The following is a 13,774-nucleotide window of genomic DNA, read 5'->3' as shown; positions in this document are numbered from 1 at the left end:
GGAGCCTGCTGGCACCCTCCAGCTCTGCCAGCAGCTGAGCAGACACTGTGAGTCCAGGCGTTTTAAAGCAAGATCCCAGCAGCAGCCCAGTGCCACCCTTGGGGCAGGCGCCAACACCTTCACTGCTGTCCCTGCACCACGCACACAGCGTTCGCAGCCTCGGCACACCCCACGGAGCGAGTGGAGACGGGGCCAGTGCCTGGGGCGATGGGCAGGACAACAGCCACAGGGAACAAGGACACAGAGCCAGCAGCAAAGTGGACAAACTCTTTAATACCACCCTCGCTGAGAACATCTCACGCTTGCTGCCCACCCCAGGGACAGCCATCTGCCCTCCTTCCATGGGGGCTGGGGTGGGTGGCAGGGGGAGGGGACGCCGATCAGGCTGGGTGATCCTCCAGGACAGACAGCACAGGCAGGAGATGCTTTAGCCATCACAACACACAGAGAGGAGCATTTAAAGAGCTCTTCCAGTGCTGTCAAAAGCTCACAAGAGCAAAAGCTCCTTCTCCCTTGCCTGCCAGTTACACACCAGGCAGAGCCCAGCACCACCCACCCCACAAAACCCCAGCAGTGCAGCTGCCCCAGCCCCTCTCCCTTCTCAGTTAGAGGTGGGGGAAACCCTGCAGTGGCCAAGGGGGGCAGCCCCAGCCCCACGGGCAGGATAAGGCCAAGGAAGATGGATGCACCCAGTATGGCCAGAGCGCGGTGCTGTGCGTCCCCGAGCAGTCTGGCTGCAGCTCCGCTCCCCAGCCTTCACTCCACGTCTCAAAGGCGCAAGCATTGCAGAGACGGCCGTCTCCATGCCTGGGAGGAGAGAGGTGCCGCCGCAGGCAGCACAGCACCAGGGCTCCCGCGGGGCCACAGGGAGCAGGGGCAGGTCTCTCCCCTGGCACAGTGTGCCGCAGGGAGATGACAACTCCGGCAGCAGCAGCCCGGCATCCCCAGGGCTGGAGGCACTGCCATCTGCTCCCAGGAGGGCAAAAGGGGGTTGTGGAACGAGCAGGTAGAGCCATGACGGGATCGACGATCAGCGCCTGCCACTGCCTCAGCTGGGGACCCCCGCCTCCATCCCTGCCTCCCGCAGTGCCAGGAGCCCAGGCTAAACTTTCCCAGGTATGACCCATCCTCCAAAGGCCTTCTCCAGGTACCGGGCTACGGCCAGTGTCAGGTGGTCATTGTAGGAGGCTGCCACCAGCTGGATGCCCAGCGGCAGCCCCTCACTGCTCAGGCCCAGCGGGCACTGCGTCACCGGCAAGCCCAGCACGTTGAAGATCGCTGGAAGAGAGAAGGTTGCATCAGAGCAAGCGCAGCCCCTGGGGTAAATCACTGCCCGGCTCCCCCACCCCAGCAGCTGCTGCCACGGATGGTGCCGGGTGCCTGGCAGATGGCCCTTGCCAGAGGCAGGCAAGTGCAGAGACACGATGACAAGGGGACATCGCCAGCCAGAGGTTCCCAGCACCCACATCACATATGGAAGTTGCACCCACGAGTGATGACATGCTTATGCGGCACTTCCTGTGGCATGCCAAGATCTGCTTTGGGACATTCCTGCCCCAGGCACCATCCCTCCATTACTCCAAAGCCACACAGTATTGCAACGTGGTGCTGGCATTGAGGAGCTCAAGCCGCAGGAAAGCCACGTAGAGGGCCCCAAACTGTACCCCAGGGACACAGCGGCTCTCGGGTGCCTGCTAAACCACAGCACCAGCTGTAGCAGCCCGAGCACATCCCTCTGGGCAGGGTGGCACCCCAAGATCAGACCTGCCCTGCTGCTGACACAGGTACAAATGCCACACAGTTTTAAAGCAGGACCAAAATCCTTGCCCCATGTCCTGCAGCAGCAAGACACCCCTCTGCACTGCAAAGCCCAATGTCAGTGATGGAAATGCTCTGGGTAAAAGTCCCCAGCTCCCACCCTGCGCTGCTGCACGGGCGAGGACGGGGCTGCGAGCCCTGCCCACACCCCAGCGGCGGAGTGGGAGCCGCTCACCTGTGTAGGCGAAGTTGAAGGGTGTGCATATGGGGGAGTGGTGCCTGGGGGCAACGGTGGGGTGGGAGGGGTACAGGAGCACCCCATCCGGCCCCAGCAGGGCCTCCATCTCCTCCTGCAGGCTCTTCCCCATGCTCACCAGCTTGGCATTCGCACCAGGGTTGAGTTTCATCAGCTTCTCTGTCAGCCCCAGTGCTGCAGGACAAGGGCACAAACAGGAACAGAGAGTGAGAGGACCGTGGGTTAAGCAGGCTCCGAAGCGCATTGCTCGGCCACACGCAGCAACCCCCAGCTCATAGTGGGCCTCCCAGGTCCCCCTCCCTGCCAGCTCCCAGAGCAGATTGTCCCCTGGACGCGGCACGGCTCTACCAGCAGCATCTCCCCAGCTTTGCCAAGGAAAAGGCTTTCAGCCTGCCCGGCACTTCATGGAGTTTTTCCAGCCACTGGGATTGTGCAGAGCTGCTGGAGTGACCCCAGCACTCATTAGACAGCACCACGACAGCACTAATTGGGGTTTTCTCTGGTGTTTGCTGCTATGACACGAGATGGGTGCAGACGCCTGACTGCCTTCCCCCAAGCCCCGTCAGTTCTGGCAGGGCTCACAGCAGCAGCAAACCCTGCCTGCAGCTCCACTGTCCTCACCGCTCCTTCTCCCAGGACATCCCACCCCAGTTATCAAAGACCCAGCCAACTCGAGCGCACGTTTGACTTGAAGACACCGAGTGTCATTACAAAAAAAAAAACAGTCTGAAGCTGCTCAGTGCAAACTCTGTCATCCCTTTGCGGGGCGCTGGAAGGGCACTATTTTCATTCAGCAACTCGTCGGCCCCACCACCGCCCCTGCACGCCCCGGGGCTCCTGCTGGCCTTACCTATAGCTGGCAGAGTGTGGGAAGACATCCCCACCAGCCACTTCATCAGCTCCCACAGCGGCCACACTGGCTTCCCATGATCCCCCAGCAGGTCGGTGAAGAGCTGTGCCTCCTGTAACGCACACACACACACACTCCCTCCATCAGCACCATCAGCTCACACAGCAGGGAAGGACAGGCTGACAAACGACAGTGAAATCTCCGGCTGTCCAATTATCCCAATGCAAGCTGTTCCCATTTTCAGATGAGAGATGCCTGTAGGGAGGGTTACACAGCTCCAGCACCAACCCAGAGCGGCAGCAGCAGCACGTCTCCCTGCCAGAGACAGCAAGGAGGGGACCTTGCTCTGCACCTTTCGGTACCCCTCCTCTGACGTGATGCAGAGGATGATGCTCCGGATAATGTTTCCTGGAGGCAGTTACTGCTGTTACATGGCTGTGGAATCAGGAAAAAGGAAGCCGAGAGGACCAGGCGTGCCCTCCTTTGCAAGGTGAGGCTGATTTACTTTCCACGGCTGCCTGTGTGGCAGGAATGCACAAGGTATAATACTCCCGAGAGTTTGTTTTTCCACGCATGCACAAAGGATGGCGCAGCAGCTACAATTCGAGGAAAAAATAACACATGCAGGCCTCCTGCTGAAAAGCTGCTAATCCACCGCATCAGTCCCAGCACCCTAACGGGCATTAATCCCAACCCACAACCTCAGGAGACCTAGCTCGGAGGTGAGAGCAAGGCAGGACGCTGCCTGCTCGGCTGACGTACCAACCTGCACAGAAAAGGTCAACATGACACAGCCTCTCCCTCCCTAAACCACATTGCTCCTCTGCTGGGAGCCACATCGTCACCTCATGGGAAAGCAAGGGAGAAGGGGCTGCGCAGCTTTGGAAAGAGATGAAAGGAGGACTCGGGGGGACAAACGGAGACGAGAGCGCCCCGGGCAGGTCTGGGAAGCCTACATCTCTCCACATCTGGCCCCAAACAGCAAATTTTTCCCGCTGCCACTGAATGTGTGCCTTTGCCAGCTCAGTCTGACCCACCTGCCCATTGCTGTCCGTGGACGACATCATGGCTGACCAGATCTGGAAGGAATACTTCATCTTGTGGATTGCCACGCGCTGAACCTGGACTCCCAGCTCGCTTTCGAGGTGCTCCACCACCTGAGGGGAAGAGCGGGAAGGGTTTGTTTCTGCAAGGATGGGATGCGCTGGGGTCAGACCAGGAGCAGCTTCTCTTTGCTGCCACGCAGGGCATCCCACAGCTCCTGCCTGCTCCCCTCCGCCCCGCGCAGCAGGACCTCCTCCATCCAATAACAACCTTGGAGCCCCCCAAACAACCCTCATGCCACCCCCAGCGAGGCTCCAGAAAAGCACCAAAAGCAGCCCAGCAGATTTCATCGAAAAAAAAAAAAAGTTCCTTCGTGTGACTAAATGCCAGGGAGCAACCCTGGGAAACACACAGTGTGTCCCCAGAAGGTCTCCATGACACGGACAGGAGACATTAAGAAAGCAAAATACAGCTATTGCAATGGAAATTGGGCCAAAAACTTTGGTCACTCCGGTGCACTCCAACACACGGGTGCTGCTGGCACGGGCACCTGCAGCTGCTCGCAAGAGACTCTTCAGACTGGACTCCCCAGGTTTTATCCCCAGGCTCACCCCAGAGAGAGCAAACCTCCGTTTCTTCCTACCTTCTTTTGGGCCTGCAAGATCTCCTTGTCCACAGGCGACACAAAAACAGACCCGCCGTCATGATCCATGCAGTGAAATTTTATTTTCTCCAGTGACACCTTTTCATTCAGCTTCAGCCTGGGAAAAGAATGGCACTTTGCTCCCAAATCCATCCCTGGCTCCTTCCCAGCTGACAGAGCTGCTTGCATGCGGTTAATGTATCCTCGGGATACCCAAAATGTCCTCAGGACACCCTGCTCTGCCCACCAGGGTGGGAAGGAGAGTCCCTGAAGATACACAGACACGTGCTGCCCACAACCCTCCAGCCGCTCGTCCGCCCATCAGCCCCAGCTGGTTCTGCGTATTTGTTGCTGTCAGGAAAATCCTCATCTCTCAAGATGCACCTGGCAATTACAGACCCTGGTTGTGATTGCACCACCAGAGCCATGGAGAAACAAAAACAGTAGCGGAGAAAGCAACCGCACACAGGCTGCAGCAAGACGCAGCACTTGCCCGCTCCGCCCCATCTCCACTCTGCTCCTTACTGGTCCGTGCACATAAGAGCCTGTTTGATTGCATGGACCTATGAGGAGACCAAATGGGGCCGTGGCGCGGGATGGAAAACTCATTATTCAGCAACAGGAAAAAACACAGGTAAAACCCAAAAGAAAGGCCAGCCTCAGGAGGGAAGGGCCGCGCTGGCCAGAGCAGCTCACAGGCAAAGTCCTCCCGCGGGGAAGGAACCTACTTGTTGACTCCAGGACCAGCCATGACCCTCAGCACAGGCTCCAGGTCCTCGGCGTAGCGGCACATGGGCCCCGTGCACAGGTAGCTGGTCCGCACGCCTCGAGCGTTTGGGAACTGGCCATCGTTGGGGACCACCCCTGTGAGCACAGAGGGGGACGGTGGGGACCACCCCGCGAGCACCCGCCGCCTCCAGCCAGGACAAGCCGTGCAGGAGGGCAGCCCCCGGGCGCACGGGAAGCTGTCGCCCAGGTGCCCGGGGTGGGGAAAGGAGGGAAAGCACCCAGCCGGGATACCAGCTGCCAGGGAAACACCCCAGCAGCAGATCCCAACCTTGGGAAAACATCCCACGCCGAGGATGCAATACCAGGGGGAAAACACCTCCCACGCGCCTGGCGTTCTGCCTCCGAACAGCTCCCCACGGCCCAAGCCAGGCTGGGCTCACGCAGCAGGCTCGCCCCGTGCACGGAGTTGCCCGTCCCCTTACAGCAATCCCAGTGGCAATGAGCACAGGAGTGTCCCCAACAGGTCCCTCCCACACCCTGCATTCCGCCTGCCGGCACCCCCGCTGGGGAGGAGAGGAGATCCCCATGCCTGCTTTACCTGTTGTGGGTTTATGGCCAAAGACTCCGTTGAAGAAGGCCGGCATCCGTATGCTGCCGCCGATGTCCGAGCCCACACCTATGACGGAGCAGGCAGCTGCCAGCACGCCGCCCTCCCCGCCTGCACGGGGGAAACACAGAAAAAATCCAATAGCCAAAAATCAGCCAGCAAAGCAGGGGCATCTTGCGCTGGCCACTTCCCTTGGCACGCAGACGGGGCGGGAATTGCCCAGGCTCCAGCAATGTCGGGGGGCAGCCAGGGCAGCAGGACACAGGGATCTCCCTGCCCAAGTACCACGCAGCGCTGCTGCTTGCACAGGGGTACGGCAAAGCGAACCGTGGCCATGCTGGGTGCAACACCCAGGAGGTGCAAAACCAGCCCAAACGGGCCACTGGACTGCCCAGGGAAGGGGCCCGTGAGCTCCGCCGTGGCTAAAGCAGTGTGCAGAGGACTTGGGAACTCGTTCCTCGCTGCCTTTTGACCCGCTGCTGCCACAGGAGGGTGCCAAGGAGCCGGGGCTCACCTGAGCTGCCGCCCACGATGCGCTGCAGGTCGTAGGGGTTGTTGGTCCGGCCGTAGACCCTGTTGCTGGACTCATACCACATGCAGAGCTCACTGCAGTTGGTGACGCCCAGCGGGATGGCGCCGGCCTGCTTCAGCCGCGACACCACTGTGGCATCTGAGGTGGCGACCACGTTGCGGCGGTTGACCAAGCCAGACGTGTTGGGCATCCCTGCGCGCACACAGAGGGAGGCGTCAGGGGCAGCTCCCCTGAGACCACCCTGGGGGCAGCAGGGACCATGTCTGCAAGTAGGAGGTCCCCAGCAGGGACTCCCCGCAGCGTGTGGGTGCCAGAAGAAGCCTAGGCTGGGCGTGGGTGGGGGTGCAGACCAGGGCAAGGGAAGCCACAGCCACCCACAGCCCTAGTGAGTGGGCTGGGGGGGGGGAGTGCAGGCAAACCAACCATGCAGAGAAAAGGCCTCCTTGACAGTGATGGGCACCCCTAGCAAGGGGAACTTCTCCTCCAGGTAGTCATTGCCAGGGCTCTCCGACAGCAGCTTGTCCACCTGCCGGGCCTCCTGCAGGGCCTCCTCGAACCTGCAGAGAAGCAGCCGGCAGGGGGTGAGCTCTAGGGACACTGCAAGCAGCAGGGACCTCTGCGGGGGGGCAGAGGTCAGGGACTTCCTGCTCTTGTCAGGAACCGCTCGCTTCCGCACCCAGCACCCGCTGTGCCCCCCCGTGTGACACCGCACCCCGGTCCAGGGGAGCCTGGTGGAAGGCGGGGGGGGGGGGGTGGGGCGAGCATGCCGTTGCCTCTCCATGCCGTTGCCTCTCCACGCCACCTCACCTGTCCTTAACGACAGCATTGATGAGGGGATTGACCTCCTTGATCCGCTCCACATAGGCCTCCACCACCTCCACGCACGTCACCTGGAACACCAAACTCAGGGAAACACTGGGATATTGTGGGGGAGGGTGGCCGGGAGAGCGAGGAGGTACGAGGGGCACCCTGGAGCCCCCCTGCTGGCACCCCCTCCGCCACCCAGCCTTTCCGTAGGAGGCAGCGGCCGCTGCACGGTGACATGCCCTGCAAGCCCCCTGGCCCCCGTGCCTCCCCAATGGCCCAGTGCTCCCAAGGTGCCGGTGTCCCCCCGGCCCCAATGCCGGTGGCCTCCAGCCTCAGCGCCCTCCCGGTGCCAGTGCTCCCCCGATGCCCCCTTGCGCCCGTGCCGCCGCGATGCCTCCGCGGCCCCGGTGCCCCCTGATGCCCCCGCGCCCCCCAGGCCCCAGTGCCTCCCCGGTCCCCCCCGGTCCCTCTGCTCCCCCGATGCCCCGGTGATCCCCGGTCCCCCCCCGCTGCCCCCCGCATCGCACCTGTCTCGCGCGCAGCCGCGCCGCCAGCCGCCGCGCGGGCAGCAGCAGAAGCTCGCGGCGCGGCGGCGGGACAGCGCGCGGCGGCGCGGGGGCCACGAGCGCCAGCAGCGCCAGGCAGGCGCGCGACAGCAGCCGCAGCAGCAGCACGAGCCACCGCTCCGCGCGCGACAGCGCCATAGCCGCCGCGCGCCGCGCCGCCGCCGCGGAAGTGACGACGGCGCCGCGCCCCGCCCCTCCCCGCGTTGCCGTAGCAACCGCCCCGCCGCCGGGACCCGCGGCCTGCTCCCGGGGCCTCCCCTCGCGCCCGTCCGCCCTGCGGGCCGGGGGTGCAGCGCCGCCGGCCGGGGGACGGGCGGCCTCGCCGCGCCTAGCGGCCTACCTTCCGCCTCACTACGCGGAGCCGAGGCCGAGTCTCCGGCGCCGCAGGCCGCGGAGATTCGCCGCTTCCCGCTCGGGGGGCGAAGGCAGCGGCTCTGGGGCAAATGGAGCGGCCCAGCCGCTGTTTGGCTGGAGGTGATAAGCGGCCTGGTGAGGGAGGGCTGCACGTCCAACGCGTGTCTAGGGCAGTGTAATCCCTCGCTGTGGAAAGGTCTGCACCAACCAGCTGCCTCGGGCGGGGTGTGGAAGGAGTCTCAAGGCCCGGGGCTGAACTGCCACGTGGTTGAGCGCGTCCACAACACCTCTGGGTCGCTTGCAGGGGCGTCCTGTGCTGGGGGTGAAGAGGAGGTGCTTCCGATTCCTGCAGAGGCAGCCCATCCGCATCCAAAAGCCTGTCCTCGAGGTTGAGCTCTGCACCCAAATGCTCTGTCTGTAGGGTGTTACCAACCTGTAGGACCTTAATGCTGATTAGCTTAAAGCTGCCATCTAATATTGTTCCTTTGCATTTTAAACACTGAGCTTCATTCTTGAGCTTTTCTCCTCATAGAAGACAACTATCAGCATACTTATTTTCAAACAAGCACTCAGGTTTTTCAGTTGCTTGGTTACAGAACTGGAAGAGTGCTGGATAATCCTCAACCCTCAAGACAAAATTTACAAGAATTGGTAATTCTGGGGAAAAATCATGTCTTTGAAAGCAAGTGTTTAAGCAGTGTCTGTGCTGGCCTTATTACGTATCTTTCTGTCCACATAGTTCTCAACTAAATTATCAGTGAAAAGCAAGGGAGATGAGGGGATACATTTCTTGTGAAAATCTTTTACGACCACAAAGTCAACAAGTCAGCATTTATAAAAATAATCTGCAGCGTACACACCCTGGGAGGATATTGGGTTGACCTCTGTCCCATAAAAACCTAAGCTGAACATAAAAGGAAAGTCATCTTGATAATAGTTCTTTTTTACAAACTCTTATCAAAGGGACCTGTTTTTTTTTCTGCCTGATGCAAGTGGAGGAGAGGCGAGAAGGAAAGGGAAAGCTGCTTTCCCTGCTTGCAGTGAGTGTCCTGTGCTCGAGGAGGGCGCAGAGGCTGCTCCATCCACAGGTGGGTTAATCGCCAGGTACCTGAGGGGCTCAGAAAGGTAAGAGGTGGGGGAGTCTCGCAGTCCCACAGGGACAGGGGAAACATTTTTCCCCTTCTGATTTTATTCACCCAGTTTCTCCTTTTTCCCTGGTGGCTCTGCCCTGACCATGCACACCAGCGCCTCGGGGACGGGTTAAAGCAGCGCTACGCTTGGTGCTTCCTCAGACCAGCCAGCGTGCCTGTGGCTGACAGCACAAAGGCGAGTTAAAAGCTGCTTTTTCTATTTCCCTGACATTGCTGGAACGCCTGTGGCTTTATCTGGGTCCTTAGGTAGCCTTCGCCTTCTCCCCTGTGCTGTCTGTGCACCTGCAGCCCCGGATAGGTACAGGTTGGAAAGGTTTGTGCTGTGGCCTAACCTTGCCTCGTACCTGCATCTCTGTGCAATCGCGGCTTACAGAGCCCCGAAGTCCCCTGTTTAGAAGAAACTGTAAGTTAAACCCTGGCTTGTGAAATCTGTCAGTGTTGGCAGTTACATCTTGGGTTTGCCAGATTTGGCAAAGGGATGACAAGGCTTCTTTGCAGCTTAGGAGTGGCATGGGTAAGGCAGCTGTCCCACAGGTTTCTTCCAGAGCTAGAAAACGTCCTCTGAAAGGAGACAGGGAGAGGATGTCCCTCCTAAATGTAATACCAGGACTGCTTTTGTCAATTTTTTCCTCAATCTCTTGGCGGATGTGCCATTTCCCCCCCTGCCAACTCCTGCTCAAATGTTGGCGGGGGGGTATGAGCAAAACCCCTTCTCGTCTGGCTCAGGCTCTGCTCAGGAGCTTTAGCAGAGATCTTTCCTAAGCAGCCCAGCTTTGCTGTCTTGTTTGCCATGGAAAGTGTCTCCCTTAATCTTTGTCTTTCAACTTTCAGGAACAGAGCTTTGAAATTCATACCAGATCAGCTGCCACGTACTTGGCATGAGCTCCTCGTGTCCCCGCTAATCAGGCTGTGTACCAGCGCTGCCCCAGATAGCAGCTCGTGCTGTCTCTCATTAGGTCAAGCCAGTGAGCTTTCTGGGAGTCAAGCCAAGAGAGCACTACCATAGTTCATGGTAGCCCAGCGGAGCTTCATTTTGATGAAAAATGGAAAAAATGGGATAGAAGGTGCTCTAGAAATAAAGCACTAAGATCTGGAAGACTGAGGTCAAAATGATTAAGACTGCTTTTCAATTACCAGCACCAACCAAACAAGCAAACACCACTCCATATGCACACTAAGGCAGCGGTTAATGCCAATCTGATTAAAAAACAAGCAGCCAAGAGCAAGGAGGTTGGAAATACGCAGCGAAGCTCACACATCCAAACCTGTCCCACCGCTTTATCCGAAGGTACACCAGCTGGTTGGAAGAAAAACATGATTCAGGGTCTTGCGCTCCTGGAATGTGTGCCTGTCATTATCCACAGTCGTTTCATTATTACCAAAGGCTTAGAAAAACACAAGAGATTAGCAAGAACGTAGGGAAAGCTGGAGCGGTTCTGCTCGCTGTGTGTATGCGTGTTGTAACCACTAATTGGCCAGGAAACCATGAAACAGGCTCAGCAGCTGAGCTTGGGGCTGGTGGGAAGCAGAGAGGTGTACGCTGATTGACCATACCGTGTTCGGGTCGCCTTCACCAAGCTCACCAAAGCTCTTCTGGATCTTTTCCCCAGTGTGGAAAAAAGTACCTTTCGGGAAATTAAAAAAAAAAATAAAAAGAACCTGACAGCACAATTCTTTCCTTTGCAAAATGAGTCATTTAAAGCTTACCCTTAAAATAAATCTTCAGAAGAAAGCTGAGTTTTGCGTACAACAGTGCTGGGTGGGGGAAGAGGGAAGGCACGTTTGCAGGTTCAGATTTAGACACAGCAAAGCAGATGCTTATTTCCCAGCTGATCCCAGAAAAAAGCCCTAATTTTAAAGGCGGTTCCTTGGAGCCTGCTCTTATCCTGATCCACCACGGAGGGATGCTGTGCGCCGTGTTTCCCTTCGCTGTCTCCTCTCAAGCTTGCCAGGAGCCAGGCCAGCGCCGGGTGGCCGTGGCCATGTGACACCCAGGGTCTGGGCGAAAGGTCTCTGCCCTGCTCTCAAGCAGCAGACCCAGGTCCTGGCACCGCTCAGGAAGGCTCTTGGGGTGCCAGGAGCACCCGGAGGCTCCTGGGGCTCTTCACCAGTTTCTGCAGCCTCCACTGAAAGCAGGAGCACTTTCACTGAAGCCTTTGCTGAAGCTGGAAAGCTTTCACTGCAGCTGCTCTCTCGGCTGCTGTGCATCCTTCGGCTGGGCTGGGATGTCCAGGGCTGCACTGGGCAGGACGGAGGGCTCCGAGGATGGGGCTGGATTTTCCTCCTTCTTGCAAAACAATGTCTAAAGTGAAGCAGCCGAGTCTGACAGACGCATGTGAGGCATTTACTGCTCCGTGCAACGGGAGCACCCTCTTCCTTCAAATGGCCCCGACTTCCCTTGGGAAATGGGTGTGAAGGTGCCCCGCTCCTTTTGGGAGTCTCAGGGCCCCGGAGCCTGGGACAAGTCCTCACAGTGCCCAGGGTGGGGACGGAGTCTCCCGTGGGAGCGAGGGCTGGGATGGTGCCGGGAGACTGCTCCTGCTGCCAGGTTGGGTTTGTAACCCCCTCCCGAGATGTAGGACAGGCGCACCGTGCACCTTCAGATCAGTGAAATATCCTGCCTGGACCTGTGGCCACAATTGGGGAAAACAACTAAAAGCACCTGTTTAGAAGCTCAGAGGCAGAAATGTCACCTGAAGCCACCCAGGGCAGCAGACATGGGGCAGAGGAGAGAGGCAGCCACCTACCCTCTCCGGGGAGCATGGGGAAAAGTCTGTGAAGTTTATTCAGGTGCTTTGCAATCAGACGTGTGTGATTAGTGCTTTTGACACTGAGCTAAGTGCAGAGGAGTTGTTTTCTCCACTTGTGTTGCAGCCTCTCGTGGGGATGGAGTTGCTGGCAGGGCTTGGAGAAACCTCCTCTGCATTTTGGGTGCTCCGCACCCTGGCCGGGAGCTTCCCAGCCACACTCCTCCATCATTAGAAACTTGTGCCTGTGGAACAGGAGCCACTGTGTCCCCAGAGGGGTTACTGGGGATGGAGCCTCTGGAAAGGTCAGTCCAGACCTGTTTCTTGTGCCTGAGCCCAAATCCCTCTGCTGAGCAGCTGAGCAGCTGCTGGGAGGACTCCCAGTTACAGCAGTGGAGAGCACGGGTACTTGAAGAAGTCTATCAGGCAACAAACTCTCACCTGAAAAGTTAGAAATCTCTTTGCAAATTGGGTGTGTTTGCTTACACGTATAAATACGTGTAGATATTAAAAATATATATCTCTGCTGCCCAGTGAGCAGGCCAAGCACCATGCAGGATGGGACATGTAGCTCACCAAGCCCGGTGCTGGGAGCTCTGCGCTTGTGGGGGCCGAAGCTTTGCAATCAGCTGATTTATTCATGCTCTGTCGTGCCATCATCTCTGCCACGCTGGGGAGGGCATCGCTAGGTCTGGGACCACGCTTCCCTGCAAACTGGGCAATATTGGCAAATGAAGTGCTGGCTCAGTCTCCTCAACCGGAGCGGGGGAGCCTGGCCGGGCTCGGGGGGAGAACGGCCCCTGGGGAGGGGGATGGCGGCAGCTGCATTGCCGGTTGGTGGGGACGGTGGGGACGGGGCCAGGCTGGGTGAGCTCAGTGCGTCCCTCTGTCCCGGCTGCCCCAGGTTTCAGAGGAGCCCCCAAGGGGAGGTTGGGGTCGCTGTGTGCTGGGCGCTGCAGCTCCCTGAGGCGGGGCAGAGCCATTTCATCCTCCCTGTGCCCCCGGGGCTGGCGCTCACTGGAGGGGTCTGGCTTTGGGTGCTCTGCTGTTGCCACCAAAGATCTTGAGGGCTTGGTTGTTGCTTCTGGGGTGAGCTGGGGGGGCAGGATGGCTCCATGGCCACCTGTGTCCCACTGTTTACCATCCTCCCTGCATGACCAGGGAGCGGGTGGAGATGCCACAGCCGGCACCTTGGTCCTGCCAGCGGCCCCAGTGAGGGGGGGCGTCAAAGCTAAACCCCCATGTGGCTTTGGGGGCCTGAGCACCCCATTCCTAGAGGGGGAGGAGGGCCTGGATCCCCTGGAGGGGATCCTGTGCTGCCTGCCTGGGAATATGGTGATCCTGGGAGCGTCTGCAAGGGCCCATCACTGACACGTGATGGGGACACACAGGGGAGAAGCCGCTTTCCCTGTGCCCCTGGACAAACCCGAGCTCCATCACAGGGCAGCCCCCGGGGACATCTCACGGTCCGTTTGCTCCCAGACATGGTTTGGGAAGCTGTGCCGCTGCCGGCGGGGCTGTGCTTGCCCTGCCGTACCCACGAGGTGGAGACGTTTTGCCACCAGCACCTCGGGCTTGGTGGCCATGTCGGGAGCGCTTGGGCTGGCGCTGGGCTCTGGGGCTGCTGGGGCTGTGGCACGGGGACACTTCCCAATTTCGGTTAGGGATACAAAGAGTGTTTTTTTTCCCCGATACCCTGTCCGAAGGAGCAGGGGCTGGGTTTCATCTTC

At 59.2% G+C, this 13,774-nt stretch overlaps 1 protein-coding gene and 1 long non-coding RNA gene across 4 annotated transcripts; one reads left to right on the top strand and one right to left on the bottom strand.

Moving 5' to 3' along the window:
• Nucleotides 1–253: 253 nt before the first annotated feature.
• FAAH2 (fatty acid amide hydrolase 2) lies at nucleotides 254–7,972 on the bottom strand. 3 transcript variants are annotated; one of them, XR_012589078.1, is made up of 12 exons: nucleotides 7,754–7,958; nucleotides 7,227–7,309; nucleotides 6,843–6,976; nucleotides 6,402–6,611; nucleotides 5,879–5,998; nucleotides 5,280–5,415; nucleotides 4,552–4,669; nucleotides 3,902–4,021; nucleotides 2,865–2,976; nucleotides 1,994–2,188; nucleotides 658–1,278; nucleotides 254–348 (listed from the first exon to the last, which is right to left on the bottom strand). XR_012589078.1 is itself a non-coding variant. In XM_074601194.1 (12 exons), exons 1-12 carry the CDS (start codon nucleotides 7,928–7,930, stop codon nucleotides 1,103–1,105), a joined length of 1,713 nt encoding a protein of 570 aa, XP_074457295.1. In that variant the 5' UTR covers nucleotides 7,931–7,958; the 3' UTR covers nucleotides 254–1,102. The 3 variants fall into 3 exon arrangements, 2 of the variants coding, with proteins under 2 accessions (XP_074457295.1, XP_074457294.1); XM_074601194.1 differs by adding an exon at nucleotides 3,543–3,630 and having other exon boundaries at nucleotides 254–1,278; nucleotides 2,865–3,020; XM_074601193.1 differs by having other exon boundaries at nucleotides 254–1,278; nucleotides 7,754–7,972.
• Nucleotides 7,973–8,053: 81 nt separating this feature from the next.
• Nucleotides 8,054–10,935, top strand: LOC141748710 (uncharacterized). Its single transcript, XR_012589079.1, has 3 exons — nucleotides 8,054–9,234; nucleotides 9,392–9,472; nucleotides 10,129–10,935. It is a non-coding gene; the product is annotated as an uncharacterized LOC141748710 (long non-coding RNA).
• The last annotated feature ends 2,839 nt before the right edge of the window (nucleotides 10,936–13,774 follow it).

Source organism: Larus michahellis, chromosome 9 (assembly GCF_964199755.1).
Source record: "Larus michahellis chromosome 9, bLarMic1.1, whole genome shotgun sequence".
Classification (NCBI taxonomy): Eukaryota; Metazoa; Chordata; class Aves; order Charadriiformes; family Laridae; genus Larus; species Larus michahellis.
The sequence above is the reverse complement of the archived record's forward strand: the minus strand, read 5'-3'. Positions and strand labels throughout refer to the sequence as shown.

What these genes read in the sequence shown, in the direction of transcription:
- FAAH2 (XM_074601194.1), bottom strand. Translation starts at nt 7,930, where the DNA reads ATGGCGCTGTCGCGCGCGGAGCGGTGGCTCGTGCTGCTGCTGCGGCTG. An exon ending in AATGCTGTCGTTAAGGACAG is followed by an intron (nt 6,977 to 7,226) that starts GTGAGGTGGCGT and finishes GCTTCTCTGCAG; the next exon opens with GTTCGAGGAGGCCCTGCAGG. An exon ending in GGAGGCCTTTTCTCTGCATG is followed by an intron (nt 6,612 to 6,842) that starts GTTGGTTTGCCT and finishes GTGTGCGCGCAG; the next exon opens with GGATGCCCAACACGTCTGGC.